This window comes from Mytilus galloprovincialis, chromosome 2, assembly GCF_965363235.1.
Source record: "Mytilus galloprovincialis chromosome 2, xbMytGall1.hap1.1, whole genome shotgun sequence".
NCBI classification, from domain to species: domain Eukaryota; kingdom Metazoa; phylum Mollusca; class Bivalvia; order Mytilida; family Mytilidae; genus Mytilus; species Mytilus galloprovincialis.
In genome coordinates this window covers 83,599,281-83,619,966 of record NC_134839.1, presented here as the reverse complement: position 1 = coordinate 83,619,966, position 20,686 = coordinate 83,599,281, and the positions used below count along the sequence as shown (strand labels likewise).

The 20,686-nt window shown below is 33.2% G+C and overlaps 1 protein-coding gene and 5 non-coding genes across 6 annotated transcripts; 5 read left to right on the top strand and 1 right to left on the bottom strand.

Moving 5' to 3' along the window:
- Positions 1-224: 224 nt before the first annotated feature.
- LOC143065556 (small nucleolar RNA SNORD14) lies at positions 225-321 on the top strand. Its single transcript, XR_012975519.1, has one exon. It is a non-coding gene; the product is annotated as a small nucleolar RNA SNORD14 (small nucleolar RNA).
- A 926-nt stretch (positions 322-1,247) lies between these two features.
- Positions 1,248-1,344, top strand: LOC143065557 (small nucleolar RNA SNORD14). The gene has a single exon (XR_012975520.1). It is a non-coding gene; the product is annotated as a small nucleolar RNA SNORD14 (small nucleolar RNA).
- A 5,969-nt stretch (positions 1,345-7,313) lies between these two features.
- On the top strand, positions 7,314-7,389 carry LOC143065553 (small nucleolar RNA snR60/Z15/Z230/Z193/J17). The gene has a single exon (XR_012975516.1). It is a non-coding gene; the product is annotated as a small nucleolar RNA snR60/Z15/Z230/Z193/J17 (small nucleolar RNA).
- A 3,593-nt stretch (positions 7,390-10,982) lies between these two features.
- Positions 10,983-11,078, top strand: LOC143065528 (small nucleolar RNA SNORD14). The gene has a single exon (XR_012975493.1). It is a non-coding gene; the product is annotated as a small nucleolar RNA SNORD14 (small nucleolar RNA).
- A 532-nt stretch (positions 11,079-11,610) lies between these two features.
- Positions 11,611-11,706, top strand: LOC143065551 (small nucleolar RNA SNORD14). Its single transcript, XR_012975514.1, has one exon. It is a non-coding gene; the product is annotated as a small nucleolar RNA SNORD14 (small nucleolar RNA).
- A 2,371-nt stretch (positions 11,707-14,077) lies between these two features.
- Positions 14,078-18,736, bottom strand: LOC143064627 (heme-binding protein 2-like). Its single transcript, XM_076237577.1, has 5 exons — positions 18,599-18,736; positions 17,527-17,669; positions 16,505-16,637; positions 15,275-15,455; positions 14,078-14,574 (listed from the first exon to the last, which is right to left on the bottom strand). Exons 2-5 carry the CDS (start codon positions 17,650-17,652, stop codon positions 14,382-14,384), a joined length of 633 nt encoding a protein of 210 aa, XP_076093692.1. The 5' UTR covers positions 17,653-17,669; positions 18,599-18,736; the 3' UTR covers positions 14,078-14,381.
- Between the last annotated feature and the right edge of the window lie 1,950 nt (positions 18,737-20,686).

Sequence of the window (20,686 nt, the reverse complement as noted above, 5' to 3'; positions counted from 1 at the left end):
CTCTTGCCTGAAATGAAGATAATTTGCTACTACAGGTTTTATTGGATAGTTTCTTTACACCTTTTCCAAAAATGGTTTCTATTTTTGTTCCTTGGAAATGAGGAGAGATAATTTGCCAGGTTGAATTTTTTTTCAAGATTACAACAACAAAAAAATGGGGACAAGATTACAACTCCAGTAGCTGACGTGTCAAGTTGATGGAACTAAACACTTTGATATCAATTTTACAATGATGAAGACTTTTCCATTCATTCGCGGTTTCCACCAGAGAGTTCTTGAACTCGAAGATGGCTATTTGACCTTCCTTGGATGTCTGAGTAAAATTAATACAGAAAAAATGTCATCAACAATGTCTTAAATTGATGATAGCTTATTGCGGCATTTAATGATATTGGCTGACAAGATTGCAAATGATTTAACTTTCTTTTCAGCTTAAATTAGATGGCCGACATAAATTATCTCCTAAATTATTTTTTTTTAATATGAGGCAGGCATTACCTGTAAATGGGGACGAAGTCTGTGTGAATTATTTTTTTGTAACTTAAATATTTTTTTTTTAAAAAAGAAACGGAAATACCGTAACGTTTCCGATTTTGGTTCTGTTGTTAGGGATTTAGTTGTGACGTTATTTAAATTATGACGTCATATGCAATGTAAACAAAGAAACGCTATCATCAGGTAACGTTTTATCATATTAAGGAATTATTAAAAATGAAATTGGTATTGCGCGTTCCTTCCTATTTTATACTAGACTGATAAATATATATTTTACTCAAAGTTTCATACAAACGAGACCGGAAAAAGGAAGCACATTGTACATTTCTGCGCAGGTCCGGAATTTCAAAACACGACAAAAAAAATTTGAACGATTTTGAGTTCATTAGTACAAAGAAAAATTCGGGAAATTTTCCCGTATTTTTTTTTTATTGAATTTTCTACTGTTATTGGGGACTCCGTCCCCATATAAAGAAACAAATGTTTCATATTTGCTGTGCTGTTTCCCAAAGGCAACCAATTGGAGCTGTCTGTGATGCATTTTTAAGATTCATTGCTTATCAACTTTCTGTTTGAATAATACTGATCCTTCCACATAATGGCCATGTAATTTAACCGAAACTGAAATAAATAATTAAAAGAGTAACGGTAAGCTTGCAGGGTTGGTAAAGGTACAAGGTTTTAGGTATATTCCAATATCTGGCACTTGTATCTGACATGTTGAATTGAAAAGACTAGATTTGAGATCAATTTTGCGATGATGAAGAATTTTCCATTCATTCGCGGTTTCCACCAGAGAGTTCTTGGAACTCGAAGATGGCTTTTGACCTTCCTTGGATGTCTGAGTAAAATTGATACAAATAAAATGTCTTAACAATGTCTTTTGCCCATAAATGCTTTAAATAGATAATGTTGGTCCGTAGGAAAATAATGTTTAGTTATGACCTTAATTCTAGGGGTAATTTATTGCAGATAGAATTAAGAATGCCTGTTCATAAATGTCTTTCTATATATATTTTGTAATGATAGGCAAGGTTCAGCTAACTAAAATTTAAGGACAATAAAGACTTGGAAATATTGTTCACTTCAATGTTTCCACTTACCTGCCTCCTGAACTAATTGCAATTTCCCTCTACTTCCCCATACGCTCGTCGAGTTTTTGTCGAGCCTGCAACTTTTGTTGCAGAAAGCTCGACATGGGGATAGTGATCCAGCGGCGGTGTTAGCTAACTTCTTAAAAGCTTTATATTTTAGAAGGTGGAAGACCTGGATGCTTCATACTTTGTATAAAGATGCCTCATGTTTCGAAGTTTCCGTCAGTCACATGTCCAATGTCCTTGACCTCATTTTCATGGTTCAGTGACCACTTGAAAAAAAGTTCAGATTTTTTGTAATGTTGAATTCTCTCTTATTATAAGTAATAGGATAACTATATTTGATATGTGTGTACCTTGAAAGGTCCTCATGTCTGTCAGACAGTTCACTTGACCTCGACCTCATTTCATGGATCAGTGAACAAGGTTAAGTTTTGGTGGTCAAGTCCATATCTCAGATACTACAAGCAATAGGTCTACTATATTTGTTGTATGGAATGATTGTGAGGTGTACATGTCCAACTGGCAGGTGTCGTGTGACCTTGACCTCATTTTCATGCTTCAGTGGTCAAAGTTGTTTTGAGTTTTGATCTTTTTATCTAATACTATATGCCATAGGTCATCTATATTTGGTGTATGGAAATATTTTATGATCTTTATGTCAGTCGCGCAAGTTTTATTTGACCGTGACCTCATTTTCACGGTTCATTGCAGTGTTAAGTTTTTGTGTTTTGGTCTATTTTTCTTAAACTATAAGTAATAAGTCAACTATATATGTTGTATAGAAGCATTGTTAGCTGTACATGTCTGCCTGGCATGGTTCATCTGACCTTGACCTCATTTTCAAGGTTCATTGGTCTTTGTTTAGTTATCTTGGTTAATGTTAAGTTTATGTGACAGTTGTATTAAAGCTTAGCTTTATACTTAGGACTATCAACATAATATCAATGATTAGTATAGAAGGCGAGACATTTCAGCGTGTGCACTCTTGTTTAATATAAATACAGTAACACCTCCAGTTATCTCCCTTGCATAACTTCAGTTTCTCTCGGCGGCAGCCATTAAAGCACACGCGTTGCTTTCCCTGTACGTTTATTTGGATTATAAGAAGTTGTATGGTAAGAAGGAGAAACGGGAAGATAACATAAGTTTAAGAAGTGTGTAAGGTGTCCGGACAGGATGAATACTCTGGATGAGCACAATGAATGTTACAAACATCGTATTTGTAACAAGTCATTCCCTTGCAAAAATTGGTCAACGGAGCATCAGAGTTTGATCATGAAAATGATTGAAAAAAGTGTTCAGAAGACAATTAAATTGAATAAACTGTCTCAACCTGTAGATGGTTTGACAGATTTCAAAGACTTGCCCACTAAAATCCTAGTATCAAGTACATGTATTATTAATTTTTCATACTGACAATATGTTTAGTTGCAAATATTTGTCTTTTGAATAACAATATCATTAGATTGTTGGAGTCCAGCACGTTTGGGAGAGCTCAAGGGTTAGCAGAATGAAAAAAATGTCTGTTTTCTTTTAGCCAGTGTTAAAAAAAGTAATTTGAAATTTGAGGTATGCTATGTTTTGGATATTATTGCATATGAAGTTTCTTTGCAGCCTTTTACAAGATTGACTGAAACCTTTCTAAATGTTTTTTACCAATTTAATTAATTTTTCTTTGAATGATGATCAGCTTGAACTCTCTCACTGAAGTTGATGAAGAAATAGCTGCGGATAGCTGACAAAGAAAAGGTTTTAAATTGACTGGATTTCAGTTTATATTTCATCTGTTCCACTAATTAGGATGTTCATGATCACAACTAGTCTAGTCGAATGGGTGGTTAAATCTGATGCAACAACCATTACTGACCATATCCAAAAATGCCCTCAAATTCCAGGGTGGTCTAAATTTCCAAAACATTCATCTCATCCTGAACGGTCTCCTTTACATGACCGGCCCTTTGTATTGTTCATTAATTTCATCCAGAACATGCATGAAATATTTGCCACTGGATTCTGAACACCCCAACTAAGTAAGATAACCTTCCAAGGCTGTATAGTGACTAGTTAGATTCTACTTCATTTGGTCTTTGGTTATAGTTGTCGCATTGACAATTATACATCATCTTAATTTTTAAATTTGAATCCTTTGAATGATGATCAGCTTGAACTCTCTCACTGAAGTTGATGATGAGATAGCTGCGGATAGCTGACAAAGGAACACATTATTTTTTCTTCCTCTTGAAAAGTAATAGCTAAGAAATTTGATACAACCTCAGGTCTAGAATATAGTTGACTAATAAAGTCTGTTGGTGGAAACAAAAATTATTATCAAGCTTGGTAGACGCTCAATAATATTGAGTCTGGGATCAACACCCAGGAGCTTGAAAAGATGTCATCACCAATTAGAATCAATTAGAAACTGATTTGCCTGTTGTGTGTTTGAATTTTCATTTGTGCAATGTGTAGGTGCTTTTGAGTAAAGAAACTCCCTCTTGTACTTTTTGAATTACTGGTGCTGTATGCACATCATGTTGTGCATTTTTCTCTTGTCTTGATTTACTTTCATCTGTGTATCCAAAAACCAATTGCAGCATAACTAAATACAATTTCTGAGACATTAAATATTTTTCACCTGAAAACACTAAAAAATAAATATTTTGAAAATTATTTTCTTTCATCTGGACTTCCAATTACCTGGACCAAAGACGCGATATCATCGGGCCACGAAATAGGTGCGAGACTAATTCATACTTTTTCCAAAATTTACAAGTTTGTAATTTAATTGTCATGAATTATGTGTTTATTTCCTGCTTTTATTGAAAAAAAATTTCAATATTTCTGTATGCATAGCATATGCCATATTATGGCATATGCTATGCATACAGAAATGATATACCTTGAGCAATTGTTGTACAACTTAAGTTGTTAAAGATTCCCTAATCCATTCACAAACCATGTCACTAATGATGTTTTCAATAGATCCTTCTTATATGTCAGTGAGTGGGGCTTACTCACCTCATCTTAGCTCACTGTTGTATCTGATGCCATATGTTAGTCTGAAGTGACATTCTTAACTTTCATGTTTATCTCATCTTTTTTGTTGGTCAACTATAATCGTGAACAAGGGAGAGCTTTGCCAATATCTGTAAATACATTCAAAAAATGTAATTCATTATGTTCAGATTTTTGCAGTACTAGAAAAGTATGTATATTTTGTTTTTTATGTCCCTGCTGTAGTGGAAGGTGCGGGGCATTCATTTTCACCCTTGTCCGTAGGACTTAAAGAAGTTTTCTGCTCCCTAACTTCAGTTTGACCCACCAAAAGTTGGGAATCTTGTACTCCATCCTAATTACCAAAAAACACTGATCAAGTTTGAAATTTGGTGGTGCCACTATAACTGTTCCCAACATTCATTTACAAATGGCTGTCATTTTCATGAATTTCATCTTAAGGCCAAAAAAAACATGTCTGTTTACTGCTGCCAAAGGCAAATAAATCGGGGTCGGTAGGTCGGGATTATTTTTTTTATTTTTGCACTCCCTGTCAGAATTGCAGTCGGTTAAATTTTATGTTTGGTTAGGGTCCTGTACCCCAAAATGATTTAATCCCTTTAAAGAAGCTTTAAATGAATAATCCTCCCGGTGCCGACATTAACCTTAATTGTAGCACATTTGTGCTGGGAGCAGCCATTTTGAGTGTTTTGGCATAGCAAGATACGGATCTGGATTTGACCGGAAACAAATTTTTCCTGACCTGAAACGATTTTTTTCGGATTTGAATAAAAAGATCTAGGGTCGGGGGGTTTGAGTCGGGGTCCGTCAGGAAACAGACGTATTTTTTTTTTGGCCTAATCAAAACTGCAATATTTTTTCTTTCTCCCAATTGTCACATAGCTAGGGCTCCAGTCATGCTTCAGTGATTCCCTATAAAGTCAACCAAATTTTTCCCACAATAGGCCCCTTTCCCCCTGGATCCGCTTATGGTAGATATTCTGTTGATATTTGTCAGGTATTAATAGTTTTGATGACATTAGGATGAAACTTTCGAGCATTGGGCTATGAAATTGATGATTCTACTGCTTGTTCTGAATGTCTAAATAAACTTCATACCCTTTCTGGGTTAATTTTTGTTTTCTACAATGCATCTTGTTCTACATTTCTATATTGTACTTCTGAATATTACTTATGGAGTTCCTTTTTTACAGAAAAATTGTCAAAACCAGTTCCTTTTTTACAGAAAAATTGTCAAAACCATACAAGATACTATACCCGTTAAAACAGGAGTGGATTCACTGAACATGGTATGTACTAAATTCTACAAAGTTTCTAATGGATACATGCAACAGAATCGCTCGTGTTGGATTGTTTTTCTTTAACTCTGCTTTCTTGACTTTACTCCTGCTGGAATGATGATTTCAAATTCAGATAGGGACATATGATCATATAATGATTACAATCTGAATTCTGACTGCAGCGTGAATTTCATGGCAAGTTTGCACTACTATGGCAAAATTAACCTTGATTTTATTTATAACTGAAATATATGAGGTCCTATTTCATTAAACAGTTAATAGGTCAATAGATAGGTTTGTTCATAAATAACTTCAAATGTTTTAAAACAAGATTGATGAAGTAGGAATGATTTATTGTAAAGGTGAAAATTCTTTATTTGACAACCTACTTGTCTTGGACCAAAACTGGTCTTGTTGGTTAAATTGACTTTTGAGTCCTGAATTTATTATTGAAGTAAAATGAACTTTGATCTGACCCAACAATGAAATACTGATCATTTACATGCTTGTTCCATGTATTGAACTAAATGTTTTGTATTTAAATACTTCTAAGTTCATGGAATATCAAGTTAAAATCTCATTCACTGCTGATCACTGTTAAAAAAAATATTAACCCTAAAATTAAATTCCCTGAAATTGCAGAACATAGAAATTGTATTAATTTTTGACAAGTTTTTGTGCCCAGATCTGCAACGTTCCTGTAAGCAAGTTACAATATTATTAAGCAAAAATTGCAGGGGAGTGATTCAGGCTCTTGAGGGCCTCTTGTTTTCTTGCACTTTACTCCATCTTAATTCATTGTTGATGATGAATTCAGAGGTTGATATCTGTGATTGACAGCAAGTTAAAATTAGGATAGATTCATGAATTGATGAACAAGGCCAGTATAAATAGTGAAAATAGCTGTTAGTGATGAATGCAAGAGCTGATGTTCTGTGATCGATAGCAAATGCCCCCGTCTGAGACGGCTATTATCAATGTGAGGATCATTTGTAGAAATAAATTGTGTGGTTTTGAAATAATAAGTCTATTGTTTTTGTTTTTTTTGCCATCTTCAGCTTCTAACTAGGTTTATGTGAAAAACATTTTTTTATTAAAAAGAATACCAAAAAACCCTAATTGATCAGTAAAAAATGTTAAGTCTGTGATGGTGTGCTTTAACCACTTCCAAATTTTCATTTTGCTGTTGTCTAAGAATTGTTTAATGTTGGCATATGCATTTACCGGAGACTGTCACATTAGTATAAAACATTTCAAATTTTATACATGGATTATCTTGTTTCTTGCTTTAAAATGGCAGGAAGGGTTGATGAACTGGAAGGATTTTCCTTTTCCTTTCCATAGCAATGAAAATTTGTGATTAAAAGAAATTCCATCGATATTAATTTCTGAGACACAAGACAACAGATCACTAAAATCAAATCAGTCTGTGCTGTAAATGATTATTTCATAGTTCAACTGATTTTCAGTGAAAGACAAATTTTCGCCCCTAACTGATACAGCAAAGTTTTTATTTATAATCGTTAAACATTAAAAGATATGTGATTTTTCCTACATTAGCCATTTGATTTGAAGTCTTTGTTTTAAGGGAATTTGACATGATATTTATCAACTCTGAATACATCTTCAAACTTTTACCTAGTTTATGGAAACTTTTGCCTGTGAAATAATGTTCAAATGCTCCTGGTCCGCTTAGATTCATCAACACCATACAAGTATATATAAAATATTTCAAAACTTGGCATTTTGTTTTTAGTTTATGGATGAAAATCTTGCAAAATGTAAGACATCTGTAAACAAATTTGGTTAACTGATTTGAGTGCATATAATGTTATTGGACATGTTTGACTCCTTGTACAGAATGCGTAAAATGATGAAATCATGCGTGTCATTTGACCCTGAGGAAATTCTCAGTGACTTGCTGGTCGCAACGTTCTGTTGTGGTCAGATAAGGATCTGGGTCAATCGCCAATGGGAGATGATTCTGACTAAATCTGATTACTGCTAATAATTATTGTGTACAGGTCTGACAGATCTTTTTATTGATTCATACTCATAGATGTTTAACTTGTGTGCAGTTTTCAATCTCTTGTAAAAGATTTGACATTATTACATATGGACATTTAGTATTCTAATGCTATGTTGTGTCAGACCCAATTCTTCTGTCCCTATAATGCATATATTTACTAATTTACATTCATTTGTTTAGTGAAATAGAGACAGACAGCAGTGCCCATTCAAAACAGGAGATTGTTGACAATTTGTTTGCAGTCTTATTTCCTCCTTGTAGCAACTAGAAAGTAAATGCATTTTAAACATGTTTCATGATGTCAAAAGTAGATGCTCAACAGAAAAAATAGTTACAGTAAATGTTCAATGTTGCTGTAAAGTCGGCTTGTCACTCTTAAAATTGGAAAGTCTTATGAAAAATTTCCAAAAAAAAAAGAAAAGAGCAAGCATTATTTTATCAGTACACTATGTAATGCATTTCAAAATTGTCATGAAATAAGAATTGAATTGAGATATATGACGATGAACTTCAAGTGAAATGGGAATCTCTCTTAATTATCCATGTAGATTCACTTTTCTGATATCCTGTTCTGACTCCTCAGCTTGTAATCTTGTATGATCTAAGAGTCCATGGTTGTTAAGATAATCCTTGTTAATAAGCATTACAAAGGGAACTGTTATCTAAGATCACTGGAATATTTTAGGAAGCAGGAAGAATTGACATGTGTTGACAAAACAGAAAAGCTGGTAGAGCATGATCCCTTTGATATTTAGTTATGTCCCATTTATGGGCATTATGTTTTCTGGTCTGTTTGTCCATCTGTCCAACTTCAGGTTAAAGTTTTTGGTTGGGTTGTTTTTGATTAAGTGGAAGTCCTATCAACCTGAAACTTAGTACACATGTTCCCTATGATGTGATCTTTCTAATTTTAATGCCAAAAAAATAAGTTAAAAAATCACAAAAATACTGAACTCCGATGAAAATTCAATTCAAGTTCCTAATCAAATGACAAAACACATCAAACGAATGGAAAACTCGTATTCCTGACTTGGTACAGGCATTTTCAAAAATGGTGGATTGAACCTGGTTTAATAGTGCTAAACCTCTCACTTATGACAGTCAAAGGAGTAGGGACAATAAGGCCCTTATTTGGCCCAAAAATTGCTACAAATTTAAAAGTTATCATACATATTTTTTAATTACTGTACAGTATTCAGAAAAACAAAACAATTTTGGACATTGAACAAGTTACCATGGCAACAAATCAGGACTTAATTTGCATAATTTGTAAAATATTGTGATTTTCTTGTTTTTCATTAAATTTTTAAGTATATTTTAGATTGAAAAAATATGTGAGCACCCAAGAAACAACTTTTTTATGTGGTGAGATTTTGTAAATAGTTATTATAAAGCTTCTGAAGTTCTGTTAAATTATTTTGTTGTTTCTTGGCTGTGCACGATGTTTCCACAACAGAAATAAAGATAGAAAACTGAGTAAATTCTGTATTTTTCATCATTTTTGTGAAAACAGTACATATAATTGTGACATCCTCACATAAAAATCTCAATGTTTTTCAATGATATTTCTTGACCCTATGCATTTCTAAACATTATGTGCCAATTTGAAAAAGTTATCAAACATTTTATTTTGGGCCAAAACCAGGCCTTAATCCTTGACCTCATTTTCACATGTACAGCCACTGAACATAGAAAATGATAGTGTGGATGGGGCATCCGTGTACTATGGACACATTCTTGTTTAAATTTCCTTTTTCTATTTTTCTTACCTCAAAAGCCACGCAACAAGATCTTTTGAACTTTCTTTTATATTTTTATACTTTATGTATATTCTACAGAGAATAAATGATGATTACATTCTGCCAAATGAATGATATGATTATAACCCAAGCCCGTATATTTAATCTGATATTCTCTGTTATTGTATGCTTTAATTACTTTCCATCCAATATAAATGATAAAGACAATAGTCCTATTTAATCATACCTGATAAAATTCATTTTTTGTAGAGGTAGTTCAATTGTTTTGTCTTTACTATAGTAGATCTTGGGACTTTTTTTAGGAGGAAGGAAGCTGTCAGAAGTGAAGAATTTGGATGTGTTGGCAGAAGAATTAGATAGTAGTACAACTTCTTCGGTCCTTTTTCATTTTAAATCTTCCTGCAACACCATAATGTCAAGACTAGGGTGCTTTTTCCACAAAAAGTCTTAAGACTTTTGATTGCAAGTTTTACTGAAATATTTGACTTGTAAGTGTTTCTAGTAAGATTTTTGTGAAATGAGTTTCGGGATCTGAAAACCATCACAATATAGAGAACAAATGATGCTTAACATTCTGCCAAATGAACTAAAGTGATTATAATTCAAACCCGTATATTTTATACAATTTATCATTTGATGTGTTAATGCTAAGTAGACTCCTAAATCGTAACTCCTTGTAACTATACAAGTAAAGTAATAGACCTATCTATTGCATGTGTAATTAAAACTTTCTTGGAAGAAGGAAAAAGCCTTGGTTAATTTGGAATGAATATTTTTATGATAAATATTCCTGCTCGAGCCTCGACAAATTCATTGCTTTTACTGATGCTATTTATTTTGTCACTTTCAACAATTTGGACAAAGGGTGATTGATGGGAAGGTGTTCTTTTCACTTTTGGTCTTGACCTAATTTCCATTCTTCATTGAGAACATAATTGTAAGATGAGGCCAGAATCTCTGATATTATTTATAACAGGTCAACTATACTCAACCTAAAACAATTGAAACTGTTTAACAATCACTTGTGTAAAAAGTTTTCCTTATTGCAATGACTTAAATATCTGTTCTCTTATGCCTGAAATGCAGGTAATTTGCTACATCAGGTTTCATATGATAGCTTCTTTACAACTTTTCCAAATATGGTTTCTATTTTCTTTCCTTTGAAATGAGATAATTTGTTACTTCCAATTTACTTCGGGTAGAACCTTTTCAAGATATTGTTTTGTTAATTTATAATTTTATTTTGGGACAAGATTACAACTTGATGAGACATGTCAGGTTGGTGTAACTTTACATTTTAATATCAATTTTGCGATGATGAAGAATTCTCCATTCATTCGCGGTTTCCACCAGAGAGTTCTTGAACTCGAAGATGGCTTTTGACCTTCCTTGGATGTCTGAGTAAAATTGATACAAACAAAATGTCCAACAATGTCTTAAAACGATGAAAGCTTATTACGACATTCTATGAGATTGACTGACGAGATTGCAAATATTTTAACTTTCTTTTCAGCCTAAAATAGATAAATGATATAGAAACAAATGTTTGATATTTGCTGTGCCATTTCCCAAAGGCAACTAATTGGAGCTGTCTGTGATGTATTTTTTGATTCATTTCTTGTCAACTTCCTGTTTGAATAATACTAAGTGTATCTGCCACATAATGGCCATGCATTTTAATCAAAACTAAAAATAACAATTTAAGAGTAATGATAAGTATGCAGGTTTGGTTAACTATAATACTTACAGCTTCATTGAATTTTGATATCTAGATTTTCTTGTCCAAAAAGTTTGCTAAGTGGAATCCTTTGACAGTTGTTGGTTAAATGTTGAAGTCCATCTGGATCACATTTAAATGATAGAAATGCTAAGCATTTGTCGATGATGACTGGGTACATGGTTTTGGCAATTGTTACTGACATGATTTGAAATCAATTTTACGATGATGAAGAATTTTCCATTCATTCGCGGTTTCCACCAGAGAGTTCTTGAACTCAAAGATGGCTTTTGACCTTCCTTGGATGTCTGAGTAAAATTGATAGTGAAAATAAAATGTCTTAACAATGTCTTTTGCCCATATATCCTTAAAATAGATGGTGTTAGTTAGTAGGAAAATAATATGTTTAGTTTTGACGTTTATTCTAGGGGTAATTTATTGTAGATAGAATTGAGAATGTTTGTTCATAAATGTCTTGCAATTTTTTGTAATGATGGGTTCAGTTCAGCTAACTGAAATAATAGGACAACAAAGACTTGGAAATATTATAGAAAGTACATGTATTATTGATTTTTCATACCAAACATATGTATAGTGTCTTGTAGTTAGATTCTACTTCATTTGGTCATGGGTTATAGTTGTTACATTGACAATTCACATCATCTTAATTTTTATATTGGAATCCTTTGAATGATGATCAGCTTGAACTCTCTCACTGAAGTTGATGAAGAGATAGCTGCGGATAGCTGACAAAGGAAAACAGTATTTTTCTTCTTGAAAAGTAATGCATTGTAGCTGTGAAATTTGATATTTGTTTAAAACTTTCATTTTAAAATGATCACAGGTCTAGTATATATTTAACTTACTTGAGTCTTGGTGGAAACAAATAAACAGAATCAGTGGATTAAGATTAGAAATGTAATTTTGGTATAATAGATATCAAAGATACCAGGCTTATAATTCAAAGGCAGATCCAGGGAGGGCCCCCCCCCCCTTTTCGTGGGAAAATTTGGTTGATTATATAGGGAAGCATGACTGGAGCGGTCCCCCCCACTCTTTTAGGTCAGTCAGCTCCCCCCCCCCCCCCCCCCTTGGGAAAAGTTCTGGATCCGCCACTGCAATTTAACATGCCAGGACGTGTTTCGTCTACATAAGAAGTAGCAAATCTTCGAAACAAAGGTTAAAAAAAAATAAGGTTTCATGCAGTAAATGGATTAATTATCAAGCTTGTTGGACGCTCAATAATATTGAGCCTGGGATCAACACCCAGGAGCTTGGAAAAGATGCCATCACTAATAATGCTGCACTATTATCTTGATTTGGCTGTTTTGTGCTTGAATTTTCATTTGTGCTATTGATTAAAGAAACTCTTATATACTTTATGAGTTACTAGTGATGTGTGCACAGCATGCTAAGTATTTTTGTCTTGATTTGCTTTCATCTGTGAATCCAAAATCAAATTGCAGCATTGCTTCCTTCCTTGCAAAAAGATCTTGTATAATTGCCCTCAATTAACTGATCTAGTGAAGTACTCTTGTAACTCTGTTGGTTGCACGGTAGCTTGCTTTGTTTGGGGTTCAAAGTTTGAATCCAATCAAACAATAGGTAAACAGCAACACATATAGTCATCTTGCAAAAGTTCCAGTTCAGGTGTACTAGAATGGGCAAGAAATAATATTGATGTCGAATTTAAAATGGGGAAAATGTTAATGCTATCTTTGAAACTTGAAAAACTTGGAAGTGTCAAAGCGACATGAATGGCCCCGTCCCAAAAGTTGAAAAATCTGCAATTTCAATAACACATGTGGACACAAACATGATGGTAGTCTCACATTGATATGTTCATAATTATAAAACTCAGCTCAAAATGTGGAAGCTTATAGAAAAAAGTCTATAACTGATTTTCAACAATTTTCAAAGTTGTAAACCCTTATTTTTGTCAAATTAATGGAGAGGAACAAAACTTAAACCTGATCTGTAACTCATCATGAGTAACTCTCATACCAAAAATCAGCCCAATATCTGAAAGTGTTTAGAAACAAAGTATGTATAACTGTTATTTTCAACAATTTATCAAAGTCCAAAGCCTGTAATTTCCGCAAAAATTAGCGAAGTGGAACAAAACTTAAACTTGACCTGTATCTCATCATGGTTACCTCGCATCAAAAATCTGCCCAATATCTGAAGGCGTTTAGAAAAAAACTCTGTATAACTGTGATTTTCAACAATTTATCCAAGTCCAAAGCCAGTAATTTCAGCAAAAATTAGCGGAGCGGACCGAAACTTAAACTTGATGTGTAACTAATCATGGTGAACTCGCGAAACCAAAAATCAGCCCAATATCTGAAGGCGTTTAGAAAAAAAACTCTGTATAATGGTTTGTGACGGAATTTTGGACAAGGGTAAAACTATGTGGCACCGACAACTTCAATTCAAACAGAAAACTAACGGCCTAATGAATGTACAAAAATTGAACCAAAGACAAATATGTAACTCTGCAACAAATGACATTCACAGTACTGCAGTCACATACATTCAGAATGAGTGCATATTTTTGTCAATTTGATAAGTGGATTATCTAAATAAATGAGTGCTTCCTTTGTAGATCTTTGGATGTTTTTTTTCGAGAAACCTTATACTTGTTAATATTCCCATGCTTGTGCAATAACAGACGAACAACTCTTGAGTAATTTTAAATTTTAATTGCAAATGAGGTTGTTATGCTCATTGTCAAATAAATGTTGAGACATATTAATCTGCTGAATTTGTTATTTGCGAATTTCAGATCTTTTCAAATTTTGCAGCCATTCAGTGAGTAATGTACTGTATAACCTTGAATACACTCCAGAATGAGTTTAAGCAGCAACTTATACTATTTACATAGATTCTTCTTCACATGAATTCATTTTTAACATGATATTTTTGCCAAGACATTACAATCAATTACTTAGGAATAGGTTCTATTTTGTTGGCGCATTTAAGCTGCCATCCTTAGCCTAACATCCTGGATACGCCACTGGTAGATTCCAGCCAGACTTCATTGTGTCTGTGAATGGCATAAGGACCATCATAACTAGCAGTGAAGTAATAATTATCTAAATATAAGTTTTGGTTTCCTATTTCTTGTGCCAGCTCTTCAACTTTCTCTACGAAGTCTTGGTCAGTAGGTCTACCTGGGAAAGACCTGGAAGTATAAAAACGATACCGTCACCGTGGATGGTTTTTAAACATACTAGTCAAAACAGCTACCCCAGGATCTAAATTCTAGATCTATTAAGGAATACATGTAGTTAAAGCAAGGATTCTTCTTGGTGAACTCTGTTATTTGGTGTTTGTTAATTGACACATCGTGTTATATGCAACATAGTACTCCCCTTTTGGTTATTTTTACCTTGAATAGCCAGAATTATTTCATAAATTGAGCTTTGCAAGCTAATTAAGCAAACTGAAATTAGTAATGTGAGTACAACCTCACTACAAGCAAGTCTGCACAGATGTTGGCACTATTTAACTCTTTAAAACTATAATATTTTGTTCAAATGATCTGCTATCACAATAACCAACCTAGTCCTGATTGCATCAGAAGTTGCTTGATATCAAGACCTGCGCCAAAATAATGTCTATAATTAATTAATCTGTACATAAATTAAGAGGTGGTTATTTTTTTTTGGAAAGTCGAATATTTCGATGTAATGTAATTTGGCAGATGTATTAAATATATTGTAATAATGGGATATAAATGTAAAGTTTCTTCTACAATGATTTTAAAACCTACATTAATTAATGTGATTTCTTGATTATTGATTTTTTGGATCTTTAAATCTTGGAATTCTTTACATTTAAACAGATGAAAGTTTAAGTTTTCCAATTCATATGTATCTTACTTGACATAAAAATTCTTTCCGGGTATAGTAACTAAATATGCCTTTGGGTCTGTAGGTATTGGTGTGTTTGTCTGCATGTTATGGGGTATCATAAAATGGGTGATAAACGTAGCTTCACATGTTGGACCTTGTCCGTGAATAACTGTCCTGAGCACTGGAGCTGTCATGGGAATCTTCATTGCTGAAAAAAAATAAAAGGTGTAAAAAAGTTAGTTTTAAACATTGTGGTGCAAAATGACCAAAAAGAGATGAGTAAATAAAGCTACACCTGCTTCACAATATAATGAACTAACAAGTAAAAATTGAGCTAACAAGTAAAGTTTGAGTTGGAGTGAGACCAGTCTGAAACTATTTGCATGGCATTGTCTCTGTAAAGAGTAAAAGAACAAAAATACAGAACTTCAATGAAAATTCATTACAGAAAGTCCTTTATTAAATAGAAAAATCAAAAGTTCAAACACATCAAGAAAAAGGAAAACAGTTGTCATATTAAATTACCACAGCACAAAAACACAACGGTGGAATGTATAGATACCCGCTTAAAAGATTACAGTATCCGATTAATAAAGCGGAGGAGGAAGCTGGGTATTTTGTTTTTCTTTTATTTCTGGTTGTGGAGGATAATTATATTTATGGAAACCAATCAGAAAATTTTGAAGAATGATCTGGCTGCTGCATTTATTGATCTTATTGGTTTAACAAGTATCTAAAGCAACTCCAGCTTGTATGAAAAAATGAGAGGTACACAATCGTTCCCATAGGAATACCAACTCTAATCCAACAAATATGTTGCGACATCGTTGTCAATAAGAAACTCTAATATACTGATCCCTTGTTTTCTGTGTAGCTTTTTAACCTTTTTTGTTCACAAAATCGGCCATATACAATTCCCAAAGCAATTACGAAATTTATAGCGTATGCTACCATTTTTATATTGAAAAGCATTTTGGATTATTTCTTTTATACTATTTTTCAATTTTTAACTATAACAACCTGCAAGTTAAAGTCAAGGTACAGTAAATGGGCTACAACGTCAGATTCTGTTTAAATGTAAACCCATAATCTATTATTCCGAAAATAAAGGAAATTAACACATTACTTTTTCAATTTTCAGTTATAGTTCAACGAGCCAAGTTGTATGCAATTTTTACAAAATTCTGTGACCTAACCTATTTGGTGTTCCTTGACCGTAAATGACAACATTTTGATATATACAAACTACTTAATTACCTGCACTATTGTTTCCAGAAATATAATAAAATAATCTAAAGAACATTTCTCTGTTTATATCATCTGTATATTCCATTGTAGTCACATTTGTTGCAACCCATTTCAATGCGTCATATTTTCGTAATTCATAATCCTGAAGAAAAAAGATCATAAGTGAATATTAAGTGTGAAAAAAAAATCACAAATGAATATGAAGTTAGAAAAAAAATCCTGATTTCGTCATATGTTTATGAAGCAAACGACTACGTTGGGGTTTTCTAATTCTGTTTTTTTTTTTTTGGGGGGGGGGGGTTAATTTTTTCGAGTGAAATGTTTATTTTATCTTAAATTATTTCTATTTTAAATTATTTCTAATTAATGTGTTCTTGCTCTTATCAATGCGATAATATAATGATAGTTGATATATCATGCCCCAAGTCTATTCCATCTTCGCTATAGTTAAGGATTACGATAGGGGACTGGATCGTAACCCTTGGCTAGTGAAGATGAGTATTCCTATTATCCACGAAATAGAGTGGTATTCTTTTAACATAAATGTCTTATCATAAATTTCATACTTTTTATGTAATGTCTAACGTTAAAATCAGATAGTTTGTACTGAAGGCCTAGTTTGTGTCTGATCAATGACTGCAGAAAAGTCAGTTATTTGTGTTGGACATGTTTTAGTTCTCCTTTGTGCCTTCTGATTGTGCCTTTGTCCCACTCATTACAGTGTGTTTTGGTAATTATGCCGCGTTTAAATTTTAGAGCTTAATCAAAACGTGTTTTATTTGCAGTCGTTTCTTTGGCATATCAGTATATAGAATACATTCATACGAATTGAGTCTGTCTGTCATGGCATTGAAGACCGTTAACACGTCTCCATAAATGAATTTGCATAATCAAATTTTATTGACTTGTCGTCGTCACTATAATAATAATTATTATAGAATTTGAAGAGAGTAACTCAATTAAAACTAGTCACAATATTGAATATGTCTACAGTGTTCTAAGGACGCGTAGATATATATAAAAAAAATTACCTTAAAAGATTGAACCGTGGTAAAATTTGGACAATCTAAATCATGACAGAAGGTTGGTTTTTGTTGAGGGACTGTCGCCGTGAATACAAAGACCAGTAGTGATGAAAGAATACACTGGAATAACATATTGTAACTGTTGATTTCTGAAATAAAGCGTGTTAAACAAATAAAAATTCTTACATAAGTTAACAAAGTTCTCCCCATTTGATTTTCTTATTATATTTTGGAATTGGGGGGGGGGGGGGGGGGGGTTATAGCTGATTATGCGGTATGGATTTTGCTCATTGTTGAAGGCCTTACGTTGACCTATATATTTTTTTACTTTCATGTCTTATTTGGGCTGGTGGAGATTTGTCTCATTGGCAATGATACCATGCCTTCTTATTTTCATATTCGCTTAAAGCTTAATGAAACAATTGAAAGTCCCCAAAAAGAATATATTATGAACAATCGTAAACAACCTTTTGCGGAGCACAAAATTAAACCTCAATTATAAAAAATTTCGAACAAAAAGCATGAATTGAAAGTTTTGAATTGGTTCAATTAGAAGAAAATGATATGGTTTGTGCTTATGTTTGATGATCGGACGATTGCCTGATTGTTATTTCCCTCCAACCGTACTTTGGTGGTTTCCTATTTTTTCAATTTTAGTATTGCATACATTTTCATTTATTGTGTAACTGTTTGTTCACAGGCACTTGTCTCAGAAAACAAAATTCCTACTAGTATATACCTTAATTTGACGTATATAAGAACAAAAATTCTGAGACAAGTTCCTGTGTGTTTCTTTTTCACCAGGATCCGTCGTAATTTAGAGGGATATTTTGGGCGCCCGCTACCATGTTCACGTCGCACGTTTCGCACGTTTTACCCTTGTCCGTACATTACGTCTAAAAATTGGTTTCCGTTCTCTAACTTTAGTTGGGTTTACCAAAAACTACGAATCTTATATACAATGCTTATAATCACAAAACACAGATCAAGGGCTATATAGGCCTTGTGAGTCCTTTCATTTATCGCGAATTAAAGGTTTATTCCTTCTCCCCATTTTAAAATTAAATAAAAATCTTACCTTGTGTTCGTTAATTTCTCCACAAATGATTATAGTTGGTACTTTCTGTCGGTTATATATATAGGGTTGGACCATTATGCAACAAGTTTACTACTTTCTCAGTGACACTAAACAACACACATTGATACCCACGTGTATTTATTCTAACAACACAAATATTTGGAGATAAACTGAGAATAACCTCGAAAACGGTCAGTTATGGTTAATGACATGCAGTGCGGGTTGATTTAATGGTTGAATTTAGAAGCCAGAGAGGCAGCTTCCTGTTAAGTACACTGACGAAATGCTGTTAATCCAACTTGCAAACTTATAAAACATCAATAATTACTTCACCTTTTATACGGATATGAAAAATGGCCACATGCATTTTTTCAAACCCTCTTTAGTCTGTGTGTACTCAAAATATCAGTTTGATCTTATTACCGCAATGATCATACGGTGCAGATTGGTAGATTGACTGTCAAGCATTTGTACAAAACGCATTATAAAAATAAAAAAGACTATCATTTCTGTGGAATTAAATGTCGCATCGTCAGTGCTTTTACTGGAGAATCGGGATCAATGACAAAGTTACCTTTGTGAGAAAAAAATACAGCCGATTTCCTTGAGTGTGTAGCTAAAAGTAATATCTTTCGTTAGCTTGCTTGTTAGCTCGGAACCGTGAAGTCATTACTAGGTAAGGTATACTATCCTCCTTTCAAAGTAGCCGAGTCCTTCAGACAAACAGATAGGTTATCTGTCGGACTAGTCTATTCTTAGAGGAGGTTAGTTTATCAAACCTAATAATGACTTCACAGTTCAGCTAGCAAGCAGGCTAACCAAAGATTTTACCTTTAGCTACACACTGAGTTTAATCGGCTGTAAATGTTATTTTATTTCGTGAAAGCAATATTGTGTGACAATACTTCCGAAATAGTAATCGCACATTTGAAAAAAAATATATATATATCTGAAATTCAATGGTATTAATATTGGAAATATACATGTCAATGCAAGCCTTTACTTTATTTATTGAGAATCACAGATAATTGCATTTAAAGCTTGAAGTGTTGTGTAGGACATTCAAAATGTTATTCCTGGTTACAAATTTTTAATGTGAACTTTTTATCAGATGATATAAATTAGGTTTCTTATTTAATAACAATAAAGTTTATGAAAATGTTATCAGAACCTGCAGTAATATTTTAATCAGAAGAAATGTTTTTTTTTTATAAATCTGATTATGCTTTATTTTAATGATATTCTTAAGCAACCTATATTTATTATATGTATTTTTTAATATTGTTTAAAGAGTCTCTCATAATTTAGCTCTTTTAAAGTTCGTTCTTATGTTGTACTATTACACCACTGTCCCTTGAGACTGTCCCAGTTCAGGAGGGTTTAGATGGGGTTAAATGATTAAAGAATAATGCCCTTAAAAATGAAGATTAGAGAATAACGGGCAAAAAAATTGAAGATTAGAGAAAAAAGGCGTTATTTTTTTGAAGATTAGAGAAAAAAAGGGGTGTAAATTAAATGTTTACAGAATAACAGACCCCCCTTCCATACCCTGGTTTAGGGGAGGGTTGGGGTCCCACTTACATGTTTAACCCCGCCACATTCTGTATGATGTATGTGTCTGGCCCAAGTCAGGAGCCTGTAATTCAATGATGTGTTACATATTTGTTTTTCGTAATTTTTTTGTACATAAATTAGGCCGTTAATTTTTTCTTTGAATTGTTTTACATTTGTGATTTCGGGGCCTTTTATAGCGGACTATGCGGTATTGGCTTTGCTCATTGTTGAGGCCGTACGGTGACCCATAGTTCAGTGTTATCCTGTGAAGAGTTGTCTCATTGGTAATCATACCACATCTTCTTTTTTATAATTACAATGCTAACGTAAAGTTTCTTCTTATACATGTATGTCAGTTTATGTGTCTGTATGAATATTTTAGTGTATATTTCTCTAAGGCCGTGTTCACACCAAACGCCGTGTAGAGTAAACATGTTTACAATTAGTTTAGTGTAGTGTACACTGGTTTCACATTACATTTGTTCACATCTATAAACCTTGTTTAGCTACCTGTACATAAGATTTGTTCCCACT